The sequence below is a fragment of the Petaurus breviceps genome, unplaced genomic scaffold (assembly GCF_028583685.1).
Source record: "Petaurus breviceps papuanus isolate PSGF00001 unplaced genomic scaffold, PetGlider_PUasm1.0 90847, whole genome shotgun sequence".
In the NCBI taxonomy this organism is placed as follows: domain Eukaryota; kingdom Metazoa; phylum Chordata; class Mammalia; order Diprotodontia; family Petauridae; genus Petaurus; species Petaurus breviceps.
The window spans coordinates 22,342,298-22,355,789 of NW_027187360.1; the positions used below are offsets into that span (position 1 = coordinate 22,342,298).

The 13,492-nt window shown below is 34.0% G+C and overlaps 1 protein-coding gene across 6 annotated transcripts in view; it reads right to left on the minus strand.

The window, feature by feature from the left end:
• Window positions 1–13,492, minus strand: part of DIDO1 (death inducer-obliterator 1) — a 70,777-nt gene that overhangs the window by 11,255 nt on the left and 46,030 nt on the right. For all 6 annotated transcript variants that reach the window (XM_069072573.1, XM_069072571.1, XM_069072572.1 and 3 more), the window contains 9 exons: window positions 11,367–11,847; window positions 10,900–11,059; window positions 8,533–8,649; window positions 8,064–8,168; window positions 7,396–7,528; window positions 6,686–7,232; window positions 5,220–5,373; window positions 4,348–4,437; window positions 3,680–3,875 (listed from right to left, as the gene is read on the minus strand). In XM_069072573.1, the coding sequence (XP_068928674.1) occupies window positions 3,680–3,875; window positions 4,348–4,437; window positions 5,220–5,373; window positions 6,686–7,232; window positions 7,396–7,528; window positions 8,064–8,168; window positions 8,533–8,649; window positions 10,900–11,059; window positions 11,367–11,847 (1,983 nt within the window). The remainder of the gene's footprint in view (window positions 1–3,679; window positions 3,876–4,347; window positions 4,438–5,219; window positions 5,374–6,685; window positions 7,233–7,395; window positions 7,529–8,063; window positions 8,169–8,532; window positions 8,650–10,899; window positions 11,060–11,366; window positions 11,848–13,492) is intronic.

A 13,492-nucleotide genomic window follows, 5' to 3' on the forward strand; every position in this document is an offset into this window, starting at 1 on the left:
TTTTCAAATTTTCCAAAAGCTACAGTTATAAGTCTATTACTGTCTCAAGATGACGCAGGCATTTGCATTTAAAAAGTCATGGAAATAAGCACCAATTTGAGAGTGACCTAAGAGAATTAACAAGATCTTCTGGTTCATTGATTTGTAACTGCTTGTTTTCAGGGTACTCTGCTGAAGAGGGAACTTATGTTGACTACTAGTGCTTATGTTTGAAATGAAGACCATGGGAATTGCTGGAGAAAGTGAGGATCAGCAAGTGTTGAGGAAAATTTTACTCAGTTACCAATTCACTTGAGTAACCTTTTTAAAGCAAAGGATAAATCTCTGGAGAATATATTTTTTAAACTGTCTCCTAAGACTATATTCTATAAAGCCATCTTTAGATAAATTTGACAATAACACAGAATAAAAACGTATTTGTAAAGGGACTAAATCTAGCCTTTGAGAAAAAAAAGTTACCAATTTCTATACTTTCATTTAAATGTTATTTCTTTGATATATAAAGTAAAAAAAAAAAAGAAAGAATATATTCCAAAGATAAAGTACTCTTAGAAGTATCTGTAGTTTTTCTGTAAGAGGCGAATCCCCTCTACAAGCTATCACTCACCAATAATATTCTCAAAAAAGGGTTCATTAAACAAAAGACTAGAAAAATTCTATTTGTTATTCTGGGTAAGACGAGTGCCATTAGTTCTATATAACCCTAAATTTAGATACAATGTGATTAAGTACTAGGTATAGCAGACAGAGCTGGGCCTGGGATAAAAGGCATAAAGCTAATATATAAAACTTATGTGACATAATGTAGTAGATAGAAAACTAGCTTCAGCATCAGAAGGATCTGTGTTTAAGTCCAGTCTGTGACACATAATGGCTGGGCAAATCACTGCCTCTCATTGTCTTAAGCAACTCTTTAAAATAACAAATTGCAGAGCAGTTGGCAGTCTATATTGATAGAGAAAATTTCCTCATTGGGAGCTACCTATATTAAAGGAAGTCACAGGTTTAGTTCAAAAAGGGATGCGAGTGAAGGCAAGGAAACTGGCAAGCTTAATTTTTAAGAATTAAAACAAAAAGGGGCAGCTAGGTAGCAGAGTGAATAGAGCACCAGCCCTGCAGTCAGGAGGACCTGAGTTCAAATCCAGCCTCAGATACTTAACACAAAAACTAGCTGTGTGACCTTGGGCACAAGTCACTTAACCCCAATTGCCCTGCCTTCCTCCTCCAAAAAGCAATAAAATAAAATAAAAAAGGCGGCCGAGGGTGGTGGTTGTAGTGTGTGAGTATGAGTTTAAATGTATTAACATTATTTTAGTTAGTTTTCACAACCTTAATTTTTAGAAGTTTCCTCTAGTTTCAGCTTTTCTGGTCAATAGTGCTAAAAAACACTCCCATAAAGCTTAGGCCTCAAAAACTGAGAGGGGAAAAAAAGATGACCTCCAAACACTCCAAAAGAGGAAAAAAAAATTTAAAAAATTTCTATCAGTATCTTAAAATGATTCTATTAAGTTCATATATGATTACAAATACAAAATTCTTTGTTCCATATTAGGAGAAAAAAACCACTCAGGTTTGTAGACAGACATTATTAATCTGTGAATAATACATATGGGAATCTATAGTCAATGCTTGATTAAAAAAATATAAAATTTTGGAAAATACAAGTTCAGCAACTTTACCAAAAACCCATTATCTCACAAAGATGCTTTTTCAAAAAAATACAAAAGTTTTTCCTTTTTCACAGTTTGAGCACACCTTAATTATATGTGAAAACGTCTAGACTAAGGAGACTAAGGGAAGCGAGAAACTTACAAATTAAACTCTATTCTATCTAAAGGAAGCTGTCTTTAGCCTACTGACTGACCAGAGGTTCTTCAAAGATGGTTGGTAAGTGAGCCCTCAGCTTCTTGTTCTTCATACTTCAGGACTGGAAAGCAGGCACTTTCCTTTCTATAGGCTAGCAGGAAAGCCAGCATTCTTCATTAGAATCAGACTCTGGGAACCTGAAGCACAGGTTCTGACTCACCAATCAGATGGCATTTCTTCGCCTTATATTGGCAGAGATGAAGTCGCCAAGTGTTTTGCTTTTAAAATATATTTTACTTTAAAGAACCACAGCATTTGGGTGAGTCTTTAGAAATATGTAAACACTAACTACTAGCCGTAAATACTTATCCCTGGACACGATCATACAAATAACTCATATTTGGACATGGCTCCCAAATAAGAAAAAAACAATCTCAACCAACCAAGTAAGAATGAGGGCACACAAGATTCTGTTCTTTGGTATCTCTGATCTGGTCTCCACTGATGAACTCAGAATCTTGGAACTCAGAAACAGGGAAACTGATCAGATTATACAATGCCATTTCTTTTCTGCAGTCCTATTACCTACAGTTTTCACAGTTCAGGGTCAGAACATCTCTCAAAAGCACTATAGTGATGGATTTTTATTGCCACCAACAACTGAATGGGGATAGTAATGGGATTCATTTTACTGGCCTTTTGTAAGGGTTTCCAGAAAAAGTGAAGATGTGAAATCAGGAAAAATAGAAGGGTACGCATTGGACATGGGATTGGAAAAGTTGCTAAGGGCCAGTAGTAGTTTGGGTTGTAATGCTGATTTGTATAGTAGTAATATACTTTTGGAACCAGCAATTAAGAATTCAGAAAAAATTTTAGGCACTCGTTTTCCAAAAACAAAATCATCTGAAAATATTTAAATGTGTGTGTATTTCCAGATGGTTTAACAATTTATATAATGATTCTTCACCATCTCTAAGGACCCTTCTAACTCTCTTAGTCTATGAGCCTTCTCTATGTAATATGCCATGACCTTAATTTAGTCTTCTTTTATTTAGTTAACTACTTTCCTAACTTTATTTTAACTATTTGGTGTTTGAGGAAATTAAGTTATATACAGGGAATTAATGTATATCTTTTCCAATACCCCTTGAAAAATTGTTCAGAGATTAATTCACAAATAATCCTCCACAGGTTCACATTCCTGTAAGGGATGAGCAAACTCCAACTAGTCTAACAGGATAAAAACTATTAGAGAAAAACAACTGAGAAGTAATTGACAGGATTTGTAAGCTGTTTTGGCTATTCCAATGATTTTTGCCACGAATGAATTTCTAGGAAATAGTATATTTTGAAAGAACTTACCTCAAGGGATTTTGAAAAAGACTGTGGAGTTTGCTCATTCCTGAATCAAATACATCAAGTAAAAAAGGAAAGTTCTATATAGAGTGAGTCTGACGCAACAAGCTACAAACTAATATAACACATTACCTTTCTTCTTCAGTAGTTCCTCTGGCTCTCATGTCTGAAAAACCTTGATTTTTTTCACTGACTCGATGACATAAAGTATGCAGGTAAGATTGTTTTATTTTTTGCTTTTATTTGTTTTCTAACCATTTTCCTAGCATTATTTAAGCTAATGATAAAGATGTGCCTACTGGTGGAACACTAAGTACTTTGTGTTTAGTTTTAATGCTTTATCTGTTACTTCATTTTAAGTTTCTCAATGGACTTTTTTTCTCATTCTTTTTCTTAAAAGTAATTTTAGAGGACTACTCTTTACAGGACTTTAATGTTACCTGCTTATTAAAAATGAGTAGGGGAATTCTTGAGCTGTTAAGTGTACCTATTAGCCACCCAGAAATTCTGTGCTTACCTGGTCCCTCAAAGGGCAAGAGTTTTGACGGAATGGGATCCTTAGCACTCAGTGGAATCAAGTAGAGATCCTTGATGTGCCTGTTGTTATTAGCTACCACCCCAAAACGGCCACGGCTGCTAAAATAGGAGTAGAGAGAAATATAGGCAACTTCTTCCTCTTCTGTTGCTGGATGAAAACGAATCAAACACAGCTCCTGTAATGTAAAAAGTATAAGGGAAAAAATATTGACCTAGTGCTACTCTAGAAAAATTGGAAAGGAAGTATATAGTTGAATATTTTTACACTTTAAAAAGTGCCATATAAAATGGAATCACCAATTCCCAGATTTTGATTTACAGAATTATTTTGTCCTTACATTTCATTAAGTAAGAACATTAAAATTGTTCCTTCCTCCCCACCAACGGAGGGGGGGAGAAACACCTTATGTATTACTAACACACTAGAGCTGATAATGACTTCACTATGCCCCATAAAACAATTAAGCCATTTAACATATACAAATTACCAATTTTCTTTAAAAGGTTACTTTTTAAAAGACTGACTTGAAAAGAGACATGAGTCTTTGGGAGGTCCCAAAACATGAACAAAATCAGAGGGAAAAAATGTACATGTTTAACAAATACTATTTTTTCTACTGCTACATAGAATAGATTTCAAGTGAATACCTTTGATACAGAAGATTTGAGTTTGCCAACATAATCCCAAACAGTCTTGGGTGAGATCCTTCCACCAATGTGAATTGTATCTGGCAGGTCCTAAATGAGAAATATTTTGAAAAATTAAGTGAAGTTGAAACAGAAATACAAAAAAGTACTCAGTACTTTAATTCTTAAATGTAACTATTACTATTCAGTGTTAAGTCAAATTAAAGACTGACTTAAAACTTGGCTCCATGCAAGAGATATAAACATTAATACCTTTTGATTGAATAATAAAATGAATTTACCACTAAATACACAGAACCTAAATAATGGCATACAGCAGGTATATAAATACCTACTAAATTGACTAGAAAGGAGTAAATATAATTTCACCTTTAATGAAGATGGACAAGACTAGTGACCAAATTCTTAACTTGTGAATGAAATTATTTTTAATTCATTTTACTTCCTTGCTTGTATTAGTAACACCTCTAAATTTTGATCTTATATAACATCTCAGGTAACCTACTGAAATGCTTTGATGTGATATGGATGTGACCCTGAGATCTCAAAGGGCATTCCAGCAAAACACTGGCAGGTCCTACCACACCACTAAGAGAACTGTGACCAGACGAGTTAAAATGGATAGGCTTATTACCGAAAAGGTGTCATAAAGAGACCATTGTGACCACAGCAAATGAAATAAAAAAAGATTATGATCTGTATTGATAGAGGGAATACCCATACCAATAAAATCATGGGTCTTTTAGAAGTACTAAAGAATTTATCTTATATTTTATTCAGCCAAGAGTATGGGTTTTTTATACAATCAGTATGAACAAGTAATGGGAATACTGTTTTCACAAAAAAGAAATAAGCATACAGTCTTTTCTAACCTCACTGAGATAATCAAAACACCCAGACACAGGATATGCCTTAGTGACAAACTTCGCTACACTTTGCATGTTAATAAATCCTTTCCAAATGGTGCTGAGACGAGAGAGAAAGAGGGAAGTATCTCCTTCTTGAGGGGATCTCAACTCTGGAATACTGCAAAACAAAACCATAAAAAACATCTCAATTTAATACATCTCCTGGCTTATTCGATTTTAAAGATAATTTAAAAATAAAATAATCTAACTTGCATGTTGCAATCTAGGCATGAATATACTTTAGCCTTACTATATTAAATATACTCTATTTTTCAGTTCCAATTTCTAATAAAATTGCATTAAATTTTAAGGAATGTACAGAATCAGAGTGTCTCAGGTTAAGGCATGCAAAAAATCTTCTAGCTCAACCTCTTACACAATCTAGGAATCCTATCTATAAGAATTTTGACAAGCAGTTATTCATGTCTGATCAAATACTCTCATTGTGGAAACTCATTAACTTTCAAGGCAAGGCATTTGACTTTATAAGAGCTAATTTTTCAAAACCATTTTCTTCTATTACATTGAAATGTGCCCCTCTAGAACTTCCAACCCTTGGTCCTAATTCTGCCCTTCATAACTACACAAAAATCAATCTAATCCTTCCATATAATAGTGCTTCAAATATCTGAAAACTATTATTCTCTTATTTTCTAAGTTAAACATCAAAGTGTCTTCAACAATTTCTTTTTTTGGAGACTAGCTCTCTTTTAAGTGGAGTGGACTGGATGTATGGTGGTCAATTATGAAAGAGATCACACTAGGTATCAACACAGGTGTTTTCACTAGCTCCATGTCAGCCCTATGCCAGTTCACCCATCCTTAAACAGCCTGGTGTTTTCCTGCTCCTGGAGGCTAATCATATTGGTATTGAATTTAGTGTGGACATCATACTGACTTTAGCTCTATGGTACTTCAACCTATCCAAAAGCCTCAGCTTTCCAAAAGTTTCAACCTATCCTAGCAGTAGGGATTATAGGTTTAAGCCACCCCATCTGGCATTGAAGGCTACCCTGATTGCCTCAGAAAGTCATCCAGCTTTTTGAATGTTCTAGTTTGTCAATAGCCCTTTAAAAACTACAGCCCGCAAAACACACACAAGTCACAAGGCCCTAGACATTATACTTCTATGAATGAAATCTGACTGCAAGAGATTTTTTGACTGAAATTAAGTTGTTATTTTACAGATTCAGTGTGAAATGTCTTTTTTCCACATAAATTGTTCTCTAACTACACCTTTACATTCTATACTTAGGTTAAAAAAAAAAAACCCAAACCAAACTGTATAAGCATCAAAACTTTACACTATCAAATTTCTAGTTTTTCATTTAACTTACTAAGCTAATCTTAAAACTCAGAAATAAAGTATGGGTGTATAAACCAAATATTTGAGAATACTAATTACTTAAGATTATATCTAAAGTACATACTTGATATTTGGTGATGGAGGAACTGGTAAGTATCTTGTGTCTGGCAAAGATGATGGCTTGGCCAGTATAGATTTTGGTACTGCCGTGGGTGTCAAAACAGGCTTTAGCATTTCTTGTTTTGTTTCTCCAGTCAAAAGTTTGTCAGTCAGAGGGCCAGAGACAGGACGTGTGGCTGAGGTATTGATAGCAGCTGAACTGTTTAGTGCTGTTCTAGGATCCCTACCAGATACAGTTACAGTAGTAACAACCCCAGCAGAGCAGGAGATTGGGTATAATGAACTTTCTTGCATTGAAGATGGTTCTGCATTATTACCATGCCCCACTGGTACAGGAAAATAATTTCTTTCTAAATTCATTTGAGCAATACTTTCAATTTCTGGTTCAGAAGTACTTTCAGCTATGGTTTCAGATATCACTTCATCAGCAGGACTAGGAATAGACCCAGAACCAGAGCTGTCAAATTTTGATTTTGATTCCACCTTCTTAACAGAAGTTGACAATTTTGGTTTCTTTGGAGCTGGTTCATCTTCAGATGATGGGACCTGACCTGAAAAATTAAAGAAAGACTTTAATTTTTGACATGTACTGAAAATGCAAACCAAATGAAATAATTTTTGTCGGTAACACTGTTTTTTAAAGAAATAGAAAAAGTAGTTCCAACAAACAAAATTTTACATATATGTTTAAGCCAATCACCAAATTTTATTTACCTGTACAAATTTTGCAATTCAAATCAAAAAGATGAGCCCGATGTTGACTTGTTGTATCTTTCAACATACTACTAAAAACATCAAGAAGAGGAGCACTACTTTTTTCAGGCACAGTTCGTGCTAATTCTTGTTCCTAAAAAATAACAACAGAAATAAAAATAGACACATTCTTATATGCTCAAATATGAAAATCTAGTTACTTTATCCAATAGGAGGCAGTGAAGTACATAGTTCCTAGGTGGTGCAGTAGATAGCATTCTGGACCTGAAGTCAGGAAGACTGTCACACTTCCTAGATGTGTGATACTGGACAATTTATTTAACTTCTGTCTGTTTTAGCTTCTTCATCTATAAAACAGAGATTAATAACACCTGTCCCCTAGAGTTGTTGTAAGGCTCAAATGAGGTATTTTTAAAGTGCTTCTGAAACCTTAGAGTGTTATATCGATGCTTGTTTTTATTATTATTGTTGTTATTATTATAATATCACCATCTAGAAGGAATCCTGCCTTAATACTCAATAATAACTTACACTTACACCAGGTGATGAATGCTTTCAAGCTAGAGCACTCATGAATGTTGTCTTCTTATTTTTGAAGGGATTTCTAACTACCCATATTAGTGAAATTGTTAATTCTTTAAATTTAAGACAAGACTTGGTACACTTACATCTGAGTCTGACACTGGTGGAGAATCTTCCATATCTGGTATGGCTTCCTGTTTCATGGCAGACTTCTTGCTTTCAGTCTGTAATTTATTTCTGGATTCTATCATCTAAAAGAAAAATTATATAAAAAATTGTTCACGAAGAACTTTCAATTATATTACTCAATTTAATCCTTGCAACAACCTGAAAGGTAGGGAATATAAGTACTATGACAATCCCCTTCTCCTTCTAAATGAAGAAACTGAATCTTAAGCTAAATAACTTGCCAAAAGTTACACAATTAATTAAGTAGCAGAGGCGATATTTAATTGTGGGTATTTTGACTTCAAGTTCAGTATACTTTCCATTATGGTACCAAAAAGCTTTCATCAGTTACAGAATAAAGTAATATTTTAGGTATATTATATTACACTCTCACACAAAATGGTTAAATATCTAGTATTAGTTTTAAAATTGTAAATTTATACTTACAGATTTTGTTGGCTTCTCTTTCCACATTGACAATTCTTTAGATACAAGTTCTTCAGGTTTCATTCTCACAAGTTTTGCCAGAGAGATTTCTTCACGAAGAACCCGATGGAAAAGTCCCTATAAAGAAATGTCTTATAATTAATCAAATATGTGAGGTAGTACGTTCAAAGTAATGTACAAACTGATACTAAGATAGACAGAATATGATTTCTGCCTTCAAGAAAATTCTGGAGACTAGCCGTGTGACTTTGGAAAACTTACTTAACCCCAATTGCCCTCCAAAAAACAAGCAAAAAAAAAAAAAAAAAAAGAAAATTCTAGGACAGATGATGCTTAAAGGAAAATATGTCCTAAACTGGACAAAGTTAATAGGAGATTCCTTCAGGTAGGGATGATCACAGAAGGTAGCATGTTAAAAATAGCACATATTATTATGGGTATTAAGGAGAGATAGGATATTGACTTATTAATGTTTTGTGAAAATAGGGAAAAATAACATCAAAGTGAAAAGGTGTAATATGTATGCTTGGGTTAGCTGGGATGTAGGGTTCAGTAGTGGGGGTCAAGGTAAAGAAGGAGTTGAATGTCAGACTAAATATTTCTGAAAAAAAAATTTCTTATCTAATTATGGTAGTCCTTTAGAAAGATGAATCTGACAACTGTAAAGGATGATTTGGACAGAGAAAAATCTAATGTCAGAAAAATGATGATGCTATCATGATATCCATTGCATGATGTAGTAAGTGACCTGAACTACATTAGCAATGGGAACGAAAAGGTGTTAAAATGACTGTTTTGTCAATTATTTTACTGATAAAACAAATCCAACTAGGCTGTAAAGTTCTGAATAGGAACAACACTGATATACTTCTTTTGTACAACACAACAGCTACCACTGTTACACTTACTGCAGAAATTTTATAAATATTTGCTTTCCTGTTAAATTTTTTAGTGGCCTGTTTCTTTCTGGCCTTTCACTGATTTATAGAATTCCTGTTGCTTCCAAGGGCATCTATTCCTGCAAAAGTTGTCATTGGCTCTCTTTTCTACATACTATTTTATATTTCATTTATTCCCACATCTCTACACAAATCATTCAGAAATATACATTATATGCCCCTAATCTCTTAATCCCATTTTGTAACTGTCAAACATCTCCATTTGGACTTGAAAGTCATTCTGGACTCAAGACTACCCCTCAACCCCACCAAAACTCAATTCTGACCTTCCTACAAATTTCTCTATCTCACACTTGATATCACTATCTCAATCAAGTTAAAAAATTCTGACTTTGTCTCATTCCTCTCCCCTTTCTGTGAGCTGCCAAATCTTCTTACTCCCACATCCTTCAGTCTATCCCGTCTACTCTCTATTATCACCTACTTAAGACACTCACTACTACCACCATCCACTTGCCTAGGTTATTGTAATAGCTTCTTTTAAGTTTCCTATCTCTCATCTTGCCAATTCATCTTTCATACAGCTGTCAAGTTAATCAACATGCCTTAATCAAACCATGTTACTCTCATTAAAAATCTTTCAAGGGTTACCTGCTTCCTATGGATTAAAATACCAACTGATTAGCCCTAGCATTTAAGGTTCTCCACAATTTGGCTCCAAGGAGCCTTTCTAACCTTATTTCATGTATTACATGCTCCTAAGTGGACTCCCAGTATTTTCCCCACCTTACTTTGCCCTTTTGTTTCTGCATTTCCAGACTCATGGTTGTACAGTTCTGTGTCTAGAACTTCAGTATTTCTACATCTATGCTTGCTGAAATTCTTTTCTTCGCAGAGGCCCAATTTAAGTACCAATACATCTCTGAAATATTTCCTTATATGCTTTGAAGAAACTGTTGCCTCTTTTGCCCCCATCACACACTATCTTGCACCCTAGTTATCTGTGCAGAGGTACTATACTGTTCTTTGTAAACTACCTGAAAGCAGTAGTGTACTTTTTCAATTTTTTATTCTTAGCATCTATTAGGCACTTTGGTTTTTTGAGGGCTATGGGAATTATCTTACTAAAGCTAAAATAACACAAAAAATTAATGTTTATTTTTGCTTCAGTGCTATTCCAATAGGTGGGGCAGCTAGATGGCATGGTGGGGAGAGTGCCTGGCCTGAAGTCAGGAAGACATCTTCCTGAGTTCATATCAGGCCTCAGACATTTATTAGCTGTGCGACCCTGGTAAGTCACTTGACCCTGTTTGCCTCAGTTTCCTCATCTGTAAAATGAACTGGAGAAGAAAATGGCAAGCCACTCTAACATCTCTACCAAGAAAAAACCTCAAATGGGATCATGAAGAGTTGGATATGACTGAAAAATGACTGAACATATATCCCAATAGTTAAGGAGCAAACAAACCTGATTTTTTGGATCCTTGAGATTAAACATGATGCTGCGATATTTACTCTTGTACCGATTATCTGTAACTTGAAATAAGTTGAACATCTCCTTCTCAATATGCAGAGCAATTTTTCCTACTTCATTTTCTGTCATGATTAAGTCATCACTATCATTGACTCTGTGATGGAATAATCAAAAAATAGACTATATAAAACACTGAGTTTAGCATAATTTGTTTAGCTTACACTTGGAATTGCCAAGGATGAACTGACAAATAATTTCTATCTTCATTTCAATGTTAACATATGGAATATTAAGTTTATTTAGCTTCATGGCAAGAAGCTATCAGCAAATTAAAGTATGCATGATACACAATGACTATTTTGGAGCTGAAAAAATATTTCTCCATTATTTTCACCTTATTAGGTAGTAGTATAATTCAGCACAAGTTGAATTTATGTACCCCAAAAAACAAAATATCCCACCTTTTCCACAAAATCTCCTTTAAGGATCGTCTTATATTTTGTCGAATTTGAGAATTAGGTTGTGACTGGGAAGGACTAGCTCCTGATTTTCCTGGAGTAGATGAAGAAGCAGGACTAGCAGAAGGTGGTACTGGTTTTCTAGGTCCTCCAGCTAATGTGGATGAAACATTTAATTTTTTAGAAGTGGATGCTGCAGAAGCAGAAGCCAGTCCTGACTGTTTGGTATTTGAGACACTGCCTGATAGATTGCCAGACAACCATGACTTTTTGGGGATGACACCTTTGAAACCTCCAGGTGAATTTTTAATGGCTTGCTTAGTAACTGAAGCATTAATAAAAGAAGGCGACTTCTTTGGGACTATATTTCTAGGCAAAGAAGACTGTTTGCCAATAGCAGATGCTGAAGTTGAAGGAATGACTTTCTTTGTCACAGGAAGGGGTGTGGCCATTTTATCTTCCATCCTTTTCTCTTCTTTCACAGCTACAAAAGAAAAAAAATACCATGTTAAGCAGTAACATACCAAAATATTAAAAATCATTAAAAATATATTTTCTCTATGGTAAATGAAGAAAAAAAATTACAAAAAATATAATGAAGCTCCAATGACATTAAACAAGTATTTAGCAAAGACTTCTGGAAATGTGAGGAAGAGAAAAGTTTCAAAATCTACATTTCATTAGTACTACTACAGAAAAAAAAAATAAGAAAAAATTCAATTTGAAGATAAAGACATTTCATTAAACAGATGACCCCTAATGATTACAAATTGCTACTAAATAAAGATACCAATCAAACTTAAAATATGGATATTGGATCAATACCTTTTTCCCAGGAACTTTCAAATCTCTCACAGGTTGCAATAAATTGTTTTACCATTTAACAACTTTGGTATGAAAAAACTGTATTGTTTCTATTTAGTTATGAATATTTGCACAGTACTTTAAAATCAACAATGACAAATATCAGTGTAATTAAATAACTGTAATAATCATGAACATAACCATTTTCTCTTTGGGGCTGTCAGAAATGCTGTTTTCTCTTTTATAGTGAGGCTGACAAGTTATTCATCCTATACAGAAAATGAGATAGAAAAGCATAACCTTCATCAGAATCCCCAGGGAATTTTAAAGTTAAAAACTTCACATTATCAGAATGCATATTATAATTTAGTTCCACAGATACAGATTTAAGAAAATCAAGAGCTCATTTTGAAAAACCTTTTACACATAAAAATTCCTAATTCTGATTTTTAATCAGTTTATTCAGAAAAGGTTAATGGGACAGGGTGAAAATCATTTCAGAAATATTCTCTATTACAACTCCTTTTAAAAGGACTTTTTACATGTTATGATTTGATTATCACAGAAGGAATTGTGTATGTTATCTTAATTACAAAATAACTTAAAATTCAAGTGTGTAATAAACCACATATGGGAATTATATATTGCTTAAGGAAGTCTTTTTTAAAGTCCATGTCAGAATCGAAAACTCAAGTCTAAGCAAACTTAATGTTACTTACATATCAGGTAAAATAATTTAACTGAATGTACTATCCTCATGTAGTACTTTTAAGATTTTTAAAAGACATACTCCTCACAATTCAATTAGCCTGATATTGCAAATAATGCCTTCTTCATTTATTGATGAGAAATCTGGGGCTGAGGTTAAATGAATTTTCCACTGTATGCTATCCTATGCATACAATACACCATATAGTATCTTTAAGTGCAAATGAAATTATAGGGTGGGGTGAAAATTGGATAATTGTGCTCAAAGCTAGCACTTCACATTTTTTAGCAAAGATTATAGCAAAATGGGGCCAGAACTGTCAAGCTGAATGATGGTATTAATTCTAGCTTTATAGTAACTACTTTTTTTCTTGTAAAAGCATGGATCCAGGATATTCCTGAGCAAATTAAACAATTCAAAGTACTATTTATTAATTGCAGTGGTTTTGTGTAATCTACACAGTCTTAGGCATGGTGAAATAGCTGCTACTAAGACTCGAACAGAAAAAGTTAAGTGAAATGAACTGGGGGATATATCCATACTTTCAGTCTTCAGGAATACATTTAATGAGCACGCTGGCAGAAACAACATTGTGAAATGAAAACTGTGCCAAAGA